Source organism: Myotis yumanensis, unplaced genomic scaffold (assembly GCF_028538775.1).
Source record: "Myotis yumanensis isolate MYYU_CA2020_CCGP unplaced genomic scaffold, mMyoYum1.0.hap1 SCAF_15, whole genome shotgun sequence".
NCBI classification, from domain to species: domain Eukaryota; kingdom Metazoa; phylum Chordata; class Mammalia; order Chiroptera; family Vespertilionidae; genus Myotis; species Myotis yumanensis.
This window is the reverse complement of record NW_027223766.1, coordinates 52,521,288-52,541,445: the sequence shown is the minus strand read 5'-3', so window position 1 is coordinate 52,541,445 and position 20,158 is coordinate 52,521,288. Positions and strand designations below refer to the sequence as shown.

Sequence of the window (20,158 nt, the reverse complement as noted above, 5' to 3'; positions counted from 1 at the left end):
CTTGGAGCCCCTCCTGGACCCCCCAAACAACCTTGGGGACCCTCCTAGAGCTCTGGCCCCATGCCTGTCCCTGCCAGCCTGCACGTCAGCAGAGCAGGGACTGGACCGTGCACCCAGCCTGGCACAGAGGGGTGGCAGATGTGGAGGATGCTGGGGTAGGGGGTGAATGAATGAGGGAAGGAATGAATGAATGAATGACAAGAAGACGGACGAGAAGGGGAGGCCACCTGGGCTGTGTCCCTGACGGTCTCATGTCCTGTGTCTTTGGCAGACGTGCTGGTGGACGGACAGCCGTGTGACTGCGAGGCGGCGGCCTGCCAGGTGGGCGATCCCATGCGCCTGGAGGTGCGGCTGACGAACCGGAGCCCGCGCAGCGTGGGGCCCTTCGCCCTCACCGTGGTCCCCTTCCAGGACCACCAGAACGGCGTGCACAGCTACGACCTGCACAGCGCCGTCTCCTTCGTGGGCTCCAGCACCTTCTACCTGGATGCGGTGCGTGGTCGGGGAGCCCCATGCAGCCCCAGGGTCGTGTCCCACTGCCCCCAGCCCTCTGGGCTGGCCCTGGTCTGCCTGGCTCACTCTGAGGCCTTAGGCAGCTCACTTCTCTGCATCCGGAGCCCTAGGAGTGAGACCAGGGAAGTTCAGAAGACAAGGCGAGTGGTGGGGGCCCAGGACAGCTGAGGTCCCCCGTTCACTATTGCCCTGCCCCATGCAGTCACCTCCTCCCTGTCCATGGTCACTGCAGGGCCCAGGGGACTGATGGAGTCACAGAGCTCCCCTGGCCCCCCCGCCCAGCCTCACAGGGCACAGCCCTCAAGCTCCACCCACATGACACTGTGCCTTCACCCCCACCCCCACCCCACCTGAAGTGCCTCCCAGAAACGAAGCCGAGGCCGGGACAGGTGCAGTGACTGTCCGGGCGGGTTCGGGGTCCCCTGTGGCTCTGGGTCCCGCTGCTCTGGGCTGACACCTCCCTCCTGCCTGTAGGTGCAGCCTGCGGGCCAGTCGGCCTGCCTCGGGGCCCTCCTCTTCCTCTACACGGGCGACTTCTTCCTGCACGTCCGGGTGCACGAGGACAGCACAAGCAAGGAGCTGCCGCCCTCCTGGTTCTGCCTGCCCAGCGTGCACGTGCGCGCCCTGGAGGGCCAGGCCTGAGCCCGGGTCCGGCCTGTGCTATGGGGGTGCACAGTCTGGCCCCCCAGCCTTCGTTGTAGCTCCTGTCCCTCCTCCAGCCCAGCCCCAGCCCCAGCCCCAGCCCCCTCCATCCCTTTTTCCTGTAGCACCTTTTCTGGGCTGTGCCAAGTGTGGAGACATGGCAGCCTCACCCCTCCCCGCACTGCCCACCACGGACCTTCTGCTGGAGCCTGGCTCTAAGGCGGATGCTGCCCAACCCCAGAGGGCACAGCTCACCTACCCAGCTGGGACCTGCACCTTGGGATCACAGCCCGGCCAGGGGGGGCCTGCAGAGCCCCCAGGCCTCAGAATCCCCCCAGGGCTGGCCCTTCTCCCTGAGCCCCGAGGCAGCCCCTGTGCCAGCTGCGGGGCAGTGTCTGGGCGGGGCCCCAGGGACCATGGCCTGTGTGTATCTGTGTGTCTGTGACAAGTTCTCCAATAAAGGGCCTGCCTGGCTCCCTGCTGGTCCGCCTGCCTCTGTCGGTGGGCAGGGGCCGCCCCAACTCAGGTGAGGGTTCCAGTGCACGGGGTTCCCATCAGAGACCCCCACGACACACGGCTGGTGGCCAGGAGGGCTGGGCCTGGGTCTGTCTGTCTCGGTGACCCCACAGCCCCTTCCACACGTGTGCTTCTTTGGCCTGGCTCAGAACATGAGGTCCAGCCCCACCCTGGTCCCCGGCCCCCACCCCGGTCCCCAGCCCCCAAGGTGGCGCTGGCCATGTCAGCCTCTTGCTCTCTCTTCACCCTGTGACACTGTCCACAGTCCCTCTGGGCTCTGGGGCCATGCCCAGGCCTTTCAGGCCAGGCTGGCTGGTTGGCAGGCTGTTTGCTGCCCAGAGGTGCTCGCAGGGAGGCAGGGGTGCAGCCCGGCCAGGTGGGGGCTGTGCGCCCAGAGAAGGCCCTTACTCTGCTTGCGGGGCTGCCAGGGGGCTGTGGTGCCTTCCTCCCCATCCGCCTCCACTGTCCCAGGCCTCGCCCCTCATGGAGCTGCGCCCTTGCAGCCCTCCCTCCCCTTGGCTCAGGGCAGGAGGGAGGCCTGGCCTTGGCTACACCTGGCCCCCAGCAGCGGCCCAGGAAGGGGCTCAATTAGAGGTTGCACAGCAAAGCCTGCACAGGATGAGCTCAAGCAGCCCGTCTGGGAAGTGGGGTTCCCCTGGGGCAGCGAGGGAGCCCTGAGGGACGCTGCCACAGGAACCCTGGCCCCGAAATCCTCAGGGGAATCTGGAGGGAGAGAGTCCCCCAGCCGGGGGCGGCTGAGCTGGCCTGCGTGTCCCCGGAGTTCGTTCCTCGGTCCCGGCCCCCAGTGCCCCCACCCTTGCCAGGAGGATGACCCGACCCCTGCCTTGGGGTGTCCCCAACAGTGATGTCCCAGGGAATCCTGGGGCAGGGAGCAGGGAGTGGGCTTTTGCCGAGGCAGGCGGATGTGATAGGAAGAAATTGACATTTGTCCCTGTCCGGTTCCTGACCTGGAGCACCCCCCCCCCCAATCCCTTGGAATTTCCAGGCAATGGGAGTGTCTTTGTCCAGCAAGGTGACTCTGGGTGGGCCCCTGGGTGGCCCCTGGTGGCTTCAGGACGGGACTGGTCGCCGAAGGACCAGCGTGCTTAGGAGCTGGGAGCCTCCACCCCGCCCTGTCCTCCCTGGACTGGGTTTGGGACCCATCCTGCCCACCGGGGTGCGGGGAGCTTCTGGTGAACGCACTCACAGTCACGCGGGCGACGCAGAAGCACCTGCCCCTGGACCCCTCCGGACCTCACTGTGCTTCGCTCCATCCGCCGCTCACCGGCATCCTTTGTCACGTCCTTGTGGTCACCTGGGAATGTAAGTAGGTGTTTGTGAGTTCTGGGCTCTGTCATAGCCAACTGTCAGGCCTGGGGGGTCAGGGACCCCAGCACACTGCTGGCTGTTAGAAGTGGGGGGCCTGCACCTGCGCTGGCGTCTGAGCTGGGGCCGGCCAGTGGGACCGAGCCCTGACCTGTGGGTGGGGTCTGTGCCCACTCTGGTAGGCAGTGTGAGAGCTGGCTGAGTTGGGGACCCCAGCTGCTCTGGGACAGGGTGGGCGTGGTGTGCCGGGTGCAGGGGCCCGGCCGCCCAAGGATCCCGAGATCTTTTCAGCTGCCGTGGCTCCAGGCTCCACGGGAGAGCAGCCCTGAGGTGGCGGGTGGGGACCGGAGAGGACTCTCCAGCAGAGGTGGCCACAGCCCTTCGCTCAGGACACGAGAACTCTCCAGGGCCCTGTGACCGTGTCCACAGCTCCCTGGACAAGGTCGAGTCTGAGCCGTCCCATCCTGGACCCGCCGTACACACAGAGGTCGGATGGACCCGCCAGGCAGGAGGCCTCGGGCTGGGTGGAGTCCAGCTCAGCCCCCTGGTGCCAGGGTCCGATGAGGGAGTCCAGGCAAAGGGCCACTGCTCTGCCTGTACACAGTCGGCGCTCAATAATGGCAGTCAGCCCCTCCAGCCAGGGTCTGGGAAGGCACCTGTGTGTCCCCCGGTGCCCCTGGCTCCCGCTGACCCCACGGCAGCCCTGACTTCTCGCAGCGCCGGCCCGACTCCGTGCATCTCCTCCGTGTTGTCAGGTGCCGGGTTATTCCTAATATTCCTCCTCCAGGCAGGCGACGTCCAGGTGCCAGCCCGGGGCCCAGCGCCCCCTGAGGCCGAGGAAGCACAGCCCGAAATCGACGGCGTCCTTTCCCCTCAGCAGCGGGTGGCGTGGCTTCGCCCTCCTGACACTTGTTCCACACAGGGGAGGACAGGCCTGCAGTGGCCCGCAGTCACCCGGCCGTCACAGTGTTGCCCAAAATTCACCCGGCAGAGCGGGGATCCAGAAGGTGCCTGAGGCGCGGAAGCCCCGCCCCGCCCCTGGCCGGCTCTGGGACCTCACACGTCACTGACAGGAAGCCGTGTTGCTGTCATCTGCGTGATGGCGGTAAGAACATATCTCGTGGGCATGTGCGCTAGTGGTTGGCCTGCATCCCCTCGGCGTGCCCACATGTGATAGCAGGTCCTCACTAGCTAACGCTGGGCCCCTCCTGCCCTCCCGCACCTCCTTGTCCTCCCGGCCACTCACCTGACCCCTGTCCCTGGGAAGCTGGCCACGTGCCCTCACTGTTCCCTTAGACTCTGCGCGGGCCCATGTACCAGGTAGCGAGGGGCAGTGTCAGGCGCTTTCTGAACAGCGGCTCCGGGGAGAGGGGCTGCCCATCGAGGGAATGAGCCCCATGATGTCACGTTGACCTATTTGCATTCAGGCCGAGGCTGGATCTGTGGATGGTTTAGAAAGACACGGCGTCAGGTGATGCCTCTGAGCCGCCAGCCTAGGAACCCCGTCCTCGTGGTGGCTCACGCCAGCCCGGGCCCCGGGCGCAGAGAGGAGGCGGGGAGCCTGTGGTCGCCTGGCCCCTGGGCCTCGGAACCATGGCCTAAGGGGTTAAGGCAAATAGTAAAGATCAAAAGGTGTTACCGTGATGGACTGGGGCACAGACTAAGCCTCCTCCTGAAACCGACTAAGCGATGGCCCTTCTGTTAGACACGTGCGTGACGCACCGCGGGCGGCAGGGGAGTAAGAAGCACCTGCCTGACCTGGGTGGGCAAAACCCCGAGAGGGCGGGGCGCCAGCTCGCCATTCTCACAGAACTGGGAAGGGGAGGAGCGAACCACGCCCACCCAGGTGGGGAAGCTCAGGGGAGGCTGCACCCCATTAATCTGGGAACGCAAAGGATTCTACCCTGAGTCAGGGGCGAACTGGAAGTGCCCCCTCCCCTACTCAGAGGGTGGAAATAGAACTGTCCGGTCTCCACGCTTTGATTCCACCCAAATTGGCCCTCCCGTGACCTGCAGTCCCAGGCCACACTCCCCCAGCGCTGCCCCCAACCCCACGTCCTTTATTAACTTGAAAATGGTCCCAGACACCCAGCGCCCACACCGCCACGCAGCAGACGGCTCGCAGAAGTAAACACATCCTTTCTGGAGGAAGCCACTTCTGTCCCAAATCTCCAAGGCAAATGAATAATTCAGTTCTAAAAGAAAGAAAATCATCAAACACACAAGGAAACAGTGCATCATGTGTGAGGGCAGAACAAAGGCAGCAAACCGGGCTTGAAGGAGAACCACGCAGCGGCTTCCTCAGACAGACTGTGAAGTAAGTGCCTCACTGTGTCACAGAAATGACAAAGAAGATGAAAATGGGTGAAGATGGAGAGCATCACAAAAATAATCAAGTGGAAGTCCCGTAACTGTGACAGAACTAAAATTAAATACTTAATGAGTGCGTTGAAGGCAGATTAAACCCCGCTCGAGGGAGACGAGTGAATGGAAGATAGAGCTGGCGACGTTATAAAAAATGCAGCTCAGAGAGGACAGACAATATGAAAGAGACTAAAACACCCACAGCCAGCAGGGTGAGGACGCTCACATCCTCAGAGTTCCTGGAGGAGAGGGCAGGATGGAGCGGAGGCAGGATGGGAAGGGGCATGACTGAGACCCTCAGAACTGATGGGACAAACCCCACACTTCCGGAAGCCCCAGCAAGTCCACGGAGCATAACATTGAAAATACACAATAGACTCATCATAATATGATTCCAAACACCAGACGTGAAGGGGTGATTGCTGAGGAGCTAGAAGACAAGGCAAACCACCCTAAAGAGGTGGCACCTTGATAGCTGACTTTCCGTCCGCCACAGCAGAGTCCAGATGTCAGTGGAGTGACATCTGAGCGACACCAACATGTTCTAATAGGTGAAACAGCAACATTCTTACCGAAACAAAACCCAGGGCTCTCTGCCGCCAAAGCCTCACTAAACAGAATTCTAGAGAATAAACTCCAGGCAGAAGGAATCGATATTTGACGGTCGGAAATGCAGGAAAGAAGAACAACAGCAATGTGGGTAAATCTGAACCAACAGTGACTGTCAGTCATCACCATCAGCATGAATTACAGTGGAAACATCACAGACCTAACGTGTACAGCAAAGTAACACACGTTAGTGAGGGGACGACGGAGTCAAGGAGCGAGAAGGTGCTTTAATTTTAATTTCAAAGGCTCGGGAGGAGGAGAAAGATATCAAATAACTTAGATGCGAGCTTTTGTGCTTTAGTTACGGAACTTCAATTTCTGGGGTAACCATTAAGAAAGTAAGAAAGTGCATGCACAACTTCTAAACTGGATGTTCCAAAAAGTTAAATAAGGAAAAACAATTATTCAGTCCAAATGAAGACAAAAAAGAAAGAAAAATGGACCAAGTGAATCAATGGAAATGGCAGAACAAACAAAACCACGCTGTAATGGTACTATTATCTTTATGTTGTAGTTGAGAAAAGTGAAGCACAATGGATAAGTAGCCAGAAGTGGTTATGAAACGAGTTGTAGAAATAAAGTATGTCAGTGCTTACAATAAATTAAAAGACTATCCCAGATAAAAGACTAGACAGCAGCCACAAAAATCAGGTGATGATATTTACAGGAGACACTAAGACAAGGACGTGGGAGGAGGTTGAAACAGAATGGCAGGAGAAGCTGTACCAGAAAAACCCTAATGAAAAGAAAGTCTAACGCAAAACGTTAATGACTTCTAGAAGTAATTACATCATGATGATAAACAGTAACCTCGCCAGGAAGCTATACTAACTCCAAATACATATGCAACCAGTAATACCATCTCAAACACATAAAGTAAAACCTGATAGAATTACAAGGAGAAATAGACAAACTGCTCTCAGTAACTGAAAGATCAAGGAGACAAAATGTTAAAGATTTGAAAGTTTCAACCAATACATTTAATCTGATGGATTTATGTAGAATACTTCACTCAGCGGCTGTAGAAAGCCGTTTTTATCGAGCACACATGTTGAGATTTGCTGTGGCCCAGTGTGTAGTTGAAGGGCTGTTATCACAGACATACATTCTCTGAACCTGATATGCTTGAGTTAGAAATCAGCCACAAAAAGATAATTATAAAAGTCTCATGGATTTGGAAACTAGAAAACACTTTTAGATCACTAAGGGTTGAAAGAAGAAATCGCCGTGGAAAGTAGGAAATATTGACATTGAACAATAGCGAAGTATATATCAAAACTGTACGGTGCTGATAAATCAGTATTTAGAGGGATATTTTATAAACTTAAATGCTTATATTCCAAAGAGGAACGTGTGAAAGTTAATGGGCTGAGCGCCATCCCCAGGTGCTGAAAAAGATGGCAGGAGAGATCATCGAGAAGAGAAGAATATGATAGAGATAAGATCGTAAATTAATAAAATAAGAAAAACCCACAGTAGCGAAAAGCTAAAGGTTGTGTTTTGAAAAGGCTAATAAAATCGAGAAGCCTCTGACTGGATTAATAAAATAGAAAAGACACAAATAGCCACATGTCAACAAAGAGGGGACATCAGATACTACAGACAATGATGGGAGGATATTAGAAGAGGAAATTATGAAGAACTTTACACCAATAAACTTCAAAACAGAAATGAAATATAATTTTCTAGAAAACACAATAAACATTAAAGTTTTCAATAATAATAAACAGAAAAACTGAGTAATCTTAAAGCCATTGAAGAAATCAACTCAGTAGTTAAAAATCTTTTTTGTCAAGAAAATTCTAGGCCCAAATTGCTTTTACCAGTGAATTCTAATTCAAGAAACAAACAAACTAAAATCCAAGTGTGCCCAGAACATTTCTGAATGTGGGAAAAAGGGAAAATATTTAGTTATTTTTCATAAGGCTAGTATGGCCTTGATACCAAACTTTGCAAAGACAGCCTAGAAAAGGAGATTTCAGGCTAAATCATGCATTCATGTAGGGGCAAAAATCTGAATCTAAATGTTAGCAAACAGACTCAGTTGTATGTGAAAAAGGTAGCATATCGTGGTCGAGTTGTACAAAGAGAATGCAAGGTTGGTTTCACATTGGACAGGATGTTAATAATCTACCACATTGTCAAGTTAAAGAAGAAAAAGCATATGAACATTCTTATAGATGTGGGAAAAGTCTTGATAAAAGTCGATATCACCCTTACCCCCCCCCCCCCCCCCAAAAAAAAAACTCCTAGAAAGCTAGGCCTAGAGAGGTTTTTTTAACCTGATAAAGGGATATCTATAAAAAATATACATACGTCAAACCTTCTTCTCAATGTTGAAATGTAAGCACTCTAAGGTCAGGAACGAAACAAGGATGCTTGCTCTCTCCACATGTGTGCGTGGCCCAGGCCAGCACGGAAACGCAAAGACAAGAACCCACAGAAGGCACACGGGCTGGAAAGGAAGAAGTAGAGCCGTCGTTATTGACATCGTGTGCCGTCTACTACATAAAGGATCCGCAAGTTTATTAGAATCAATCCGTGCTTAGCAAAGTTGTCGGATACAAAATCTATACAGAAAAGCCATCGCATTTTTATAGCACAAATGGCTAGAAAATAAAATGGGCTACCTCTTATAGAACTACAAAAAAGGTAGACTCTGTGGTCGGCTGGATAAGGGCATCCCGAAGATGGCCACGTCCCAATTCTCAGAGCCTGTGGGTGTCCGATGACGAAGAGTAAGTATAGGCACAGGTAAGATTAAAGTTGCCAATCACCTGACTTTAAAACAGGGAGATTACCCAGGGGGCCTCAAGATAGTCACAAGCGTCCTGGGAAGAGAACCAGAGGGGGCAGCGTGGGGATTTAGCCTGATGCTGCTGGGGGTCGAACAACCCTTTCACAGGGGTCGCCTAAGACCATCGGAAAACACACATATAATTACATATTGTTTTTGTGATTAATCACAATGCTTTAATTATGTTCAATTTGTAACAATGAAAATACATCCTGCATATCAGATGTTTACATGATGATTCATAAAAGTAGCAAAATTACAGTTATGAAGTAGCAACACAAATAATTTTATGGTTGGGGGTCACCACAACATGAGGAACTGTATGAAAGGGTCGCGGCATTAGGAAGGTTGAGAACCACTGCTTTAGAAGCTGGAAAAGGCCAGGAAAGGGATTCCCGCTACGAACTCCATGAAGAACAAAGCCCTCCTGAATCCTTCACTTTTGCCCCGAGAGACTCATTTTTAACGTCTGGCTTCCGGAACGGTAAGGTATGACATTTGTGTTGTGTAGGCCACTAAGTGTGTTACAGTGGCAGTAGGAGATGGATACACCACCCAAGGATACATTTTCAATGTGCAAGACCCTCATGGAACAAGAGGTAACAGTGTCTTGGAGGACATTAAAGAGGATCTAAGTGGACAGTTGGGACACTGGGAGACTGTCCCAAAGATGTGAATTTTCGCCATATTGATTTATGGACTCAGTGCTGCAGTAATAAAAAGCTTAATTTCTTTGGGTGAAACTTGGCAAGCTGATTATGTGGAAATGCAAAGACCCAACAATAACCGACATGCTCTTGAAGAACAGGTAGAAATATAGTACAATGGTAAACACACAGAAAGGGACCAATGGAAAACCCAGAAGTGACCCATGCGCAGACGGACACGGGATGTGTGAACTACTGCGGCCATGTGCCAGGGAAGAGGCTGGGCTCTTCCTGAGATAGTGCTGGGAAAGTAAGCGGGAAGATGTGGGCAAGGGAGACCTCGGACCCCTGACTCACCGTGTACGAAAATCTATTCTCGGCTAAGACCTAAATGTGAAAGGCAAATTATACAACATTTAGAAGACTTTATAAGTAGCTTTGTGGCCTTGGGTTAGAAACAGATTTCCTAACCGAGACACAAAAACCACATCATAAAATGATAAATTCTAGTATGTTAAAATTAAGAACTTGTGTTCCTCAGAAGATTCCATAAAGGAGGTGGAAAGACAGGTCACAAACGGGGAGAAATACGAGGAGGATCTACCACTTTCAGTCACTTTTGCTCACAACCCATAGAGAAGAGCAAACTACAGGGCCCCGCCTGGCCGAGAACGGGGCCTGTCTGCGGTAGAGAGGAGGGGGAATGGGATGCAGTAGGCACCAGGAGTCTATACCAGGCCTAGCAAAGTTGAGCTGGTCATATCCTATGACCCAGTGACCCCACTACCATTCCATAGTGGTTTGCCCAACACGAGCCACATCCCAGAACATTTATGGCAGAATTGTTCATAGTAGGAGAAAAGGACGTAATTCCAGTGCCCTATTAAGAATGGAACTCGTCACTCCGTTGTGGCCGATTTGTGTAGCAGAACAGAATACGGTGGTGATTACAGAATAACACAGATGCTCGTCAAAAGCATAGCGTTGATGGACTAAAGCAGGCAACCAAAGAATACCTGTGGCTTGATTTCAATGACGGAGTCCCCAAAGCAAACCCATGTATTTATTAAGGCTCCATACACAAGTTCCTTAAAAAAAATACTGTAGAAACAAAAAGTGAGCAACGGACACAAAATTTAGCACCGATTCCCTGTGGGTGAAGGGGAAGGATGGGACTTGAAAGGGGCAAACGGAGCTTGGGGATTAGGTGATGTTCCCTTTATTCTGCTGGGCAGTGGAAACTTAATTCCATGCCTCTCTCCAAAAATTGAGATGTTTGAGTCAGCCCCAGGTGATGCGAATTGTCAAAGACATGGCTTTTGGTAAAAAAAGATCCTTTGGCACCGATTCAGCAAACCAATAAAGAATTCTTCCCTGCGTCCACCTTTAGAATTTAGTTTGCCATTTCAAACCTGCTGATTAATCACACTGTGTCCCTGGCAGCTGCCCAGGCCAGCTCCTCTGGAGACGGGGAAGTGAAGTGGGAACCCTGGGCAGGAGGCCTTCAGCACCACGGACAGCGCCTCGAGGCCGGCTCTGCAGAGACAGGCTGCTCAAGGCATCTCAGAGTCAGAGAAGGCCAAAGTCGTGGTCCAGCCACCTAGTGAGCTGGTGGCAGGGCAGGGGCTGGAACCGAGGCCTCCTGACACCTAACCCAGCGTTCATTCCGTGGCCCTGGCTTTGGGTACATGGACGCCTGGAACTCCTCTGTGAGCCAGCAAGTCACCGAGGGTGACTTCCACGTGTACCATTTAAAGCTTGGGCTCTGCGGCCGGTCTCGGCAGGGTTCAGATCCGGACTCTGCCCTCGCCATCTGAGTGCTCTCAGAAGTCGCCGCACCTCTCCAGGCCTCTGTCAATCACACCAACTCCCCGCAGATGGCCAAGATTCTGTGCTGTGCGATGGACCACACGCTCAGCACCAGGTCCTGGGCACCGGGGCGCAACTAAAAACAAGCAAATGCTTTCAGCTGCTCCCTCGGTGGGTTTCAGATCAGAAAGGAATTGGTTTTATGGAATCGTTGATAAGGTGTTGGAACAATATGACCTCTCGGAGCCTGTACTGGAATAAACCCCACACGGTTTCCATGTGAAATCGTGGCCACCAGACAGATATTAAGGCTCCTCAGATGTCTTTGCTCTGTCCAGTCCTGTTCTTTTGAGCCCCCTGATCATTGCCTAACATGTCCCGACTCTGTCTCCCCAAGAGACGCTCAGAGAAGAGGGGTGACAGTATGCCTACAAAGTGTCCCCAGGGCCAAGGATCCTCGCCCACACTCGCATTCCTGCAGGAAACCTGAAGAGTAAGGTATTGTTCTTTATGTCCGTTGCTGGATTCTATTTGCTAGCATTTTATTTTAGGAACTTTTATTTATATTCCGCAGTGCCATTGGCCTGCAGTCCCCTTATTTTGTATTACTTGTACTCAGGTTATTGTAGATGCGCAGGATGAACAAGGGCGTTTCTCTCCCATCTCTTTCCATGACCCCAAATAGTTTCCATAGCACCGACAGGATTAGACCTTTAGAAATTAGATGCACCTCGGCCGTGCGCCTGTCTGATTCTGGTGCCTTTTCCCCGATAAATCTTCAGTCACCTCCTAATCTCTTTTATGGTAATTGGTCTATTAACACTTTCAGTTTTTTCCTTGGACTGATTTTGGTAATTGACTGATACCAGGAAACTGTCCATGTCCCGAGGTTTCTCAGAGTTGCAGGCAATAGTCTCTCATAATTACTTTTATCTCCCCTGTGTCTGTAGTTCTAGGGGTACGTCAGCCTCCTTCATTCCCACTCTCGTCTAATTTTACCATCTCTCGCTCTTCGTGCCCTGTAATGAGACTCACGAGGGTTGTTTTTTACTTTATTAGCCATTTCAAAGAACAAGCGTTTGCAGTTACGTATTCTTTCCACTGTTTAAATTTTTTTCCTGTTTCATCAATTTCACTTATCTTTATGAATCTTCTCTTTCTTATTTCTCTTGTTGTTTTTCCCCTAATTTCTTGAGCCAAGCACAAGAGCTGGTGCTACGGCTAGTCTTCCTGTGTCTGGTGAAGGCCTTTCTGGCGGCGCCTTCCCGAGCCGTGGGCTCCCCTCTGTGTGTGCTAACCCGAGGCTTTTCCTTTTCCTCATTTCCAGCAATTTCTCCTTTGATTTTCCCTGTGAGCCAAGAGTTATGTAGGAATGTTTTGCAGTTGCAAGTAGTTGGAGGGTTTGGGGCTCCCTGCTATCCTTTATTTCTCCTTGCATTGGGCGTGGCCAGAGCACGGAGGCCTGTGAACAGCTGCATTCGTGTGTCCCTTGAACTTGGTGAGGTTTCCTCGCTGGCCTGCCAGCTCCTGCCTTTCATCAGTGGCCTGTGGGCATATGACCGTGTGTTCGCTCTTGAGAACATATAAAGTGTGTGTCACACACACCTCCACATGCGTGGGCTGCGTTATTCTGGTGTTATTACTTCGGTGTTTTAAAATGTCAAAGGTACAGGAAAGCACCGGGACTCAGTAGCTGTGCCATGACGCCAGGCTTGTTTCTCACTGAGGTCTTAGTAAGAGAGATCAGCCTCCTACTTTCTGCCCCTCGGTCCCTCAGCTTCCCTCCTCGATGGAGAAGGAAGGTCCCTGGTAACCGTGGTCCCAGCCCTGTTCAGAGAGGTGGTGTCCTGCGATCTCCTCAGGCTCCACCCACATCGCGTTCCCCAGTTGTCCCTGACATCACTACGGGCAATTTGATTTGTTCACACCAGGCTCTGATCGAGGCCCTGCAGTGCAGGGGACTGCATACATGGGACTGCATACATGGGACTGCATACAGGGGACTGCATACAGGGGACTGCATACATGGGACTGCATACAGGGGACTGCATACATGGGACTGCATACAGGGGACTGCATGCATGGGACTGCATACAGGGGACTGCATACCTGGGACTGCATACCTGGGACTGCATACCTGGGACTGCATACCTGGGACTGCATACCTGGGACTGCATACATGGGACTGCATACATGGAACTGCATACAGGGGACTGCATACAGGGGACTGCATACCTGGGACTGCATACCTGGGACTGCATACCTGGGACTGCATACCTGGGACTGCATACATGGGACTGCATACCTGGGACTGCATACATGGGACTGCATACATGGGACTGCATACCTGGGACTGCATAGCTGGGACTGCATACATGGGACTGCATATCTGGGACTGCATACAGGGGACTGCATACATGGGACTGCATACATGGAACTGCATACATGGGACTGCATGCATGGGACTGCATACCTGGGACTGCATACCTGGGACTGCATACCTGGGACTGCATACATGGGACTGCATACCTGGGACTGCATACATGGGACTGCATACATGGAACTGCATACAGGGGACTGCATACAGGGGACTGCATACATGGGACTGCATACCTGGGACTGCATACCTGGGACTGCAGACATGGGACTGCATACCTGGGACTGCATACATGGGACTGCATACCTGGGACTGCATACATGGGACTGCATACCTGGGACTGCATACCTGGGACTGCATAGCTGGGACTGCATACATGGGACTGCATATCTGGGACTGCATACAGGGGACTGCATACATGGGACTGCATACATGGAACTGCATACATGGGACTGCATGCATGGGACTGCATACAGGGGACTGCATACCTGGGACTGCATACCTGGGACTGCATACCTGGGACTGCATACATGGGACTGCATGCATGGGACTGCATACATGGGACTGCATGCATGGGACTGCATACCTGGGACTTCCTTTCTAACACTTCTGTCCATTTCTGATAGAAATGAGCAGCTGTCCCTCATATGCTTATATTTTTTTTATCAAGTTCTCTTTCCCAATAGGTTTTGCTTTGAAAAGTTAGCTCTTCTTTTATAAATGCAGGCTTCTGACTGTGTATCCCTCTACTGTAGAATGTTCTCATTTATCACGTGTAAGCATCTTTAACCTTTTTTGAAATTAGTACCTGCCAGTTCTACTTTATTTTCACTTGCTTTATCCTTGCACATATTTCCCCAGCCATCTAAATATCTACAGTATTCTGTTTCGAGTGTATTTCTAATAAACAGCTTATATTTGGCTGTGTTTCTTCAGAACCCAGTATGACAAGGTCTGGCTGTTCTCATGGAGAGTCCACATCTTTCCATTTAAGATGGTAACTCACATATTTAACATACTTCCTGTTGTTGGCTATTTATTTTACATCGTTTCTTCCTCATTTTTGATGGTTTGATCAAGTTACAGTTCCTTCTATATTTTTCTTTGTCAATTAGAAATCCGTACTTATGCTCTTCTGTTACAGACTGAATGTTTGTGTCTCCCCAAAATGCACATGTTGAAACCCCAAACCTTTGTGTGACTGTACTTGGAGATGGGGCCCCTGAGGAAGTAATCAAGGTTAAACTAGGTCATAAGGGTGGGGCCCTGATCAGATAAGGTTAGTGCCCTCATAAGAAAAGACACTAGAGCTCACTCTTGCCCCTCCCCCCCAGAGCACGGACAAAGAAGAGGTCACGGGAGCCCACGGCAAGACGACAGCCGTCGCAAAGCAAGAGACGTGACCTCGAAATGAAACCTACTTCGCCAGACCCTTGGCCTTGGGCTTCCAGCCCCTAGAACGGTGAGAAGCAAACGCCCACTGTGCCGGACACCAGTCCCTGGGACTCTGTTGTGGCGCCTGAGCAGACACCCAGACCCTCCTCGTCCCTGCGACCAGACACAGATTTCTCTGTACTAAGACGCCTCCTATTTCACCCAGTAAGACGCGTTATTTCCCCCTGACTATTCCTCCTCCGTCCAGTGTGAGAATTTCTAGAATTCTTCCTTCCCCTGCCCCTCAAGGATGAGGCCCTGGGAGAGCCTGTAAATTTCCCCTGCCCAGACCTTGCGAGGTTGCTGAGCTAGGACTTTTCTAAGCAGACCATCATTGGAATTTTCCCTCCCGGGAGGAGCTTCTATTTCGGGAGCCCTTACTAAGCATTAGGTGGCAGGGTCTGACAGGTCTATCCGTATTCATTTTGATTTAATTCCCCACCTATCAAGGCCCCGCTCACCCACCGCCCTTCCCTCTTCATCTTTCTTCATTCTGTGGGCTCCATCCTGTCTCATTAATTTCCTATCCTGAGTCTTTTTTTTTTTTTTATTTTAATAATTTTTATTTCTTAAAGTATTACAAAGAGTATTACATATGTCTCCTTTTTTCCCCCCCTTGACATTCCCCCGGCCCCTACCCCCCACCCCCCCCCCCACCCCCGCCCCATGTCTTGTGTCCATTGGTTAATCTTATATGCATGCATATAAGTCCTTCAGTTGGTCTCTTAATCCCCCCCCAACCCTCCCCAGGCTTCCCACTGTAGTTTAACATTCTGTTCAGTGTTGCTCTGCTTCTGTATCTACCCCTGTACATCAGTCCATACTCTATCCTGAGTCTTCTCTCGAGTCTCCCTCACACGAGGGTTCGAGGGTGCGGGGGGGAAAGGGGCGTAGACCAGGGCTCAGGAAGTGCAGCTCAGATGGTTTCCTGCGTCCTCACAGGTGAGCCACACCTGGGCTGAGCCGGATTCTTGGGCGAGGTCTTTGCTGGACACGTGGTTGGGCTGACCCCCGAGCTGGGCCATGTGACAAAATGTACTCAGAAGTGACATAGGACATTTCTGGGCGGAGTCTCCGGGACCTTGGCGAGATCTGTGGGGTCCCCCTTCCTGCCGGGTCCTGGAAGGAGGGCAGGGGCGCAGCTGTCCAGTCTCAGAGGAGCCTCAGAGAGCAGAGCTGCCTGTCAACTCACAGGAGCGAGCAGAAGCCTTTGTAATGTTGAGCCACTGAGTTTCCACTTCACACATGTGGGTCCTGCTGTCGGCTCAGGTGGCCCTCCCAGAGCCAAGGCTGGAGGCCTGCCTGTGGGCACTCGCTCTCCCAGTCCTGCGGCTGGACGGCCTGGGTTATGGTGCCAGGACCCAGCAAGGGCTCTCTCCCGGCGTGGCGTGTCCTCATGTTCTGGAGAGTGAGCTCTGGTCCTTTCTTCCCATAGGAACTTGAACTCCCTCCAGGGGCCCCGCCTGTGTCCTCATCTAACCCTGTCACCTCCCAAGTCCCACCTCCCTCCTCCCTCCCTCTCTCTCTCTCCCTCTCTCTCTCTCTGGCTGCTCCCTTCCTCGCTGGCTCTGGCCCCTTAAAAGCTGTGATTGTTCTTTGTTGGCTCTTTGGGGGCTCAGGTGGTTTCTGAATGCCCCTGTGTTAGTCTGAGTCCCACAAGAGACAGATGTTGAGATGCAATTGAACTCCCAAGAAATTTACCAGGGAGGACATGGGTGAGAGGGCACAGGGCGAGGTGGGAGGGCTGGAGCGGGGGGGAGTGGGGAAGACAAAGAGCTGAGCCCATAGAGGAGCTCAGGGCTGAAAGGCTCCTCTCAGAAAAGGCACAGACTGGGTGGGAGGCCCGGCCCTGCTCCCCCCCCCCCCCCGCCCCGTTCCTCCCCCTGCTCCCCCCTGCTCCTCTCCCTGCTCCCCCCATCCCTCCCCCTGCTCCTCCCCTGTTCCTCCCCCAGCTCCTCCCCTGCTCCTCTCCCTGCTCCCCCCATTCCTCTCCCTGCTCCTCTCCCTGCTCCCCCCATTCCTCCCCCTGCTCCTCCCCTGCTCCTCTCCCTGCTCCCCCCATTCCTCCCCCTGCTCCTCCCCTGCTCCTCCCCTGCTCCTCTCCCTGCTCCCCCCATTCCTCCCCCTGCTCCTCCTCTGCTCCTCCCCCTGCTCCTCCCCTGCTCCTCTCCCTGCTCCTCCCCCTGCTCCTCTCCCTGCTCCTCCCCCTGCTCCTCTCCCTGCTCCTCTCCCTGCTCCCCCCATTCCTCCCCCTGCTCCTCCCGCTTTCTCCCCCGCTCCTCCCCCTGCTCCTCCCCTGCTCCTCTCCCTGCTCCTCCCCCTGCTCCTCCCCTGCTCCTCTCCCTGCTCCTCCCCCTGCTCCTCTCCCTGCTCCTCCCCTGCTCCTCCCCCTGCTCCTCCCCTGCTCCTCTCCCTGCTCCTCCCCCTGCTCCTCTCCCTGCTCCCCCCATTCCTCCCCCTGCTCCTCCCCTGCTCCTCCCCCTGCTCCTCCCCTGCTCCTCTCCCTGCTCCTCCCCCTGCTCCTCTCCCTGCTCCTCCCCCTGCTCCTCCCCTGCTCCTCCCCTGCTCCTCTCCCTGCTCCTCCCCCTGCTCCTCTCCCTGCTCCTCCCCTGCTCCTCCCCCTGCTCCTCCCCTGCTCCTCTCCCTGCTCCTCCCCCTGCTCCTCTCCCTGCTCCTCTCCCTGCTCCCCCCATTCCTCCCCCTGCTCCTCCCCGCTTTCTCCCCCGCTCCTCCCCCTGCTCCTCCCCTGCTCCTCTCCTGCTCCTCTCCCTGTGCACTGTCTGAGGGGCATGGCTGGACGGTCTATGGGTTGAGGTGGCCCCCCAGGGGAGCGGTGCACTTGGGGCTGAGTCGTGGACAGTATTGCTGGTGCCAGGCCACGGAAGCCCCTTGACCACAGCGCCTTGCTCTGTGACGTGTGAGCACCCTGGCCTCACCTGCCTCTCCTCCAGGGCCTCCCCTTCTCTGCCTCCTCCCTGGGCCCTCCTGACTGTCCCTGAACTTTACCCGCCACCCCTTTCCTTGAACGTGACTCTGAGGGAGCCTCCGGCACCAGCCGTGTGCTTAGGGTGCAGCCTCGTTCCCAGGCCTGGGCCCATTGCTGAATGGTCTAACTTCCCCCCAAGGGGGGGGAGGGGGCCCGGCTTAGGTTTTTGTTTCTTTCCCTTTTGCTTCTGTATATTTTCCTCTGTTTCTTAGATTCTATGCAAAAAGGCATTGTTTGTGATGAAGAATAAATCGATGTAAAGAGCAAAATGATCTTTAAAAGGAGTGATTCAGTCACCCACCATTACAGGGATTGCAGGCACGGGCGGGGGGGAGGGGACTGGGGAGGGCCTGGGGGACTGGGGACCCTTCCTGGTGCTGTGGGAGTCACGCTGTGTCCCCCAGGCCTGTCCTAGGGCGCTGAGGGCCAGACAGCACCCAAATCTGCTGTGACTTCACCCCGCTCACCCCCACCCTCCCTGCCAGGCCTAGCGCCCCCCGAGGGGAGACCCTTAGCGTGGCCTCGGGGCTGGTGGCAGCCCAGCCTCACGGTCATCAGAGTTGGGGTCCTTATTGCTTCATTGGCCACCCATTTCCTGGGGACTTTCTTCCTCCAGGTCAGAGGGCTACCTAGGCCCTGGGCCCTGCAAGGCCCACACAGCAGGAGGGGACCCACCCCGCCCAGGGAGGCTGTGACTCGACTCCCCCTCATCCAGTGCAGCGTGGTTCCTGGGGCACAAGTAAGATCCAGCCCCCCACCCGCCCACCTCCTATCCTCCTGGGGGCCTTGGAGCCCTGACCTCTGACCTCATCTTGACCCCAGCCACCTTTGCATTCTTGCTCTTCGCTGAACCAGCCAAGATCCGTCCCCTGACTCGAGGGCATCAGCCACTCCCTCTGCCTGGATGACCTCCCTGGCTCCCAACACGGCATTGAAGTCGCAGCTCAAATGCTCTCCCGGAGGCAGGCCTGACCCCGCACCCAGGTATCTCATCTCCCCGCAGCCCCAGCCCCGCCTCGCCCGCTGCCCGACCAGGGCTGTGCACTCTCCCATCCAGCATCGGCTCCGCCACAGCCTGGCCTTGCTGCTGGCTCGTGGGTGCTGGCGGCCAGAGCTGGGTGGCTGGGCCACGCAGGCTGCCTGGACACCCTCAGGGGCCCGAAGCTGGACAGTGTCCCGGCCCTGCTGACAGTGACTCGGGGCCTCCCAGCTCGGCCCCTTCTCTGGGCCAACGCCCCTCACGGGTGAGCAGGGAAGGAGACCCATGGCCAGAGCTCCTCCCAGCCCCGGGAGGTCGTCTCTACCATCTGCAAGTGCGCATCCTCGGGGCTGCCTGTCTGCTCCAGCTCAGAACAACGGAGAGCGGGACAGCTCAGGGGCTGGGGGCACGGCCTTGCTGCTGTGTGCATGGGGCCCAGGCCTTGCCCAGCCCAGCCCGGGGCAGGCAGGCTTCCTCGGGGAGGAACCTGGGGCCCGAGCTCGGGGACCTTCGGGCCTTGGAGCACCTGCCCCTCTTCCCTCCCTGGGAGTTGCCGGGCCGTCAGGACACAAACGACACACCTGCGAGTCCCCGAAATAGCAGTGGCGTGTACAGGGCGCAGCCTCACGCTGTGAAGTCGCTGCCACCTCGGCTGCGCTTGCAAAAATACCTTCTGCCACACAAGGTGGAAATGGCAGAGGCGAGAGCCAGGCTTCGGAGGGGAAGACAGTTAAACACCTTCCGCAGGGCTCTGCGAGCTCTGGGCACAGGCACCGCGCGCCATGTGACCGGCTAAAGTTAGCTCCCGCCGGAGGGAGCTGGCCGAGCAGCGGGTCCCCGCTGCGTGCGGCCTGTGGCACTGGCTCCGCTCCCGCGGCCGGTGGGCAGTCAGCTGGAGAGAGGACAGCGCCTGCTGCAGGTGGGAGAGGTCCAGCCAGGTGTGGACGCCTCTTTCCTGTGCTTCCCTGGCCAGGAGAGAGACCCGGGGAGGGCCCCTCCCTTGGCCATGGGAGGACCTGGACTGTCTGCCCGGGGTGGGGGGGGAGGGGGGAGAACGGAGCTTGGGCCTTAGGGACCGGCTGCTTCTGTGCAGGCCCCACACCTGCTGCTGGTTCCTAGGCCCCCCCCCCCCCCCAGTGCTGGCACTGTCCAGGTGTTA

The 20,158-nt window shown here is 54.8% G+C and overlaps 1 protein-coding gene and 1 long non-coding RNA gene across 5 annotated transcripts in view; one reads left to right on the top strand and one right to left on the bottom strand.

The window, feature by feature from the left end:
* TRAPPC9 (trafficking protein particle complex subunit 9) overlaps positions 1–1,631 on the top strand; it is a 162,836-nt gene extending 161,205 nt beyond the window's left edge. For all 3 annotated transcript variants that reach the window (XM_070392421.1, XM_070392420.1, XM_070392422.1), the window contains 2 exons: positions 272–492; positions 988–1,631. In XM_070392421.1, coding sequence (XP_070248522.1) covers positions 272–492; positions 988–1,155 — 389 coding nt within the window. In that variant the 3' untranslated portion in view covers positions 1,156–1,631. The remainder of the gene's footprint in view (positions 1–271; positions 493–987) is intronic.
* The window catches only part of LOC138993283 (uncharacterized), a 28,436-nt gene that overhangs the window by 1,685 nt on the left and 6,593 nt on the right, over positions 1–20,158 (bottom strand). Inside the window, exons 1-4 of one of the 2 annotated variants that reach the window (XR_011468257.1) lie at positions 8,287–8,411; positions 4,244–4,437; positions 2,879–2,986; positions 228–619 (exon numbers count right to left, since the gene is read on the bottom strand). This is a non-coding gene — a long non-coding RNA (uncharacterized lncRNA). Of the gene's footprint in view, positions 1–227; positions 620–2,878; positions 2,987–4,243; positions 4,438–8,286; positions 8,412–20,158 lie in introns of those variants that run through there. The other variant, XR_011468256.1, reaches the window with a different exon arrangement.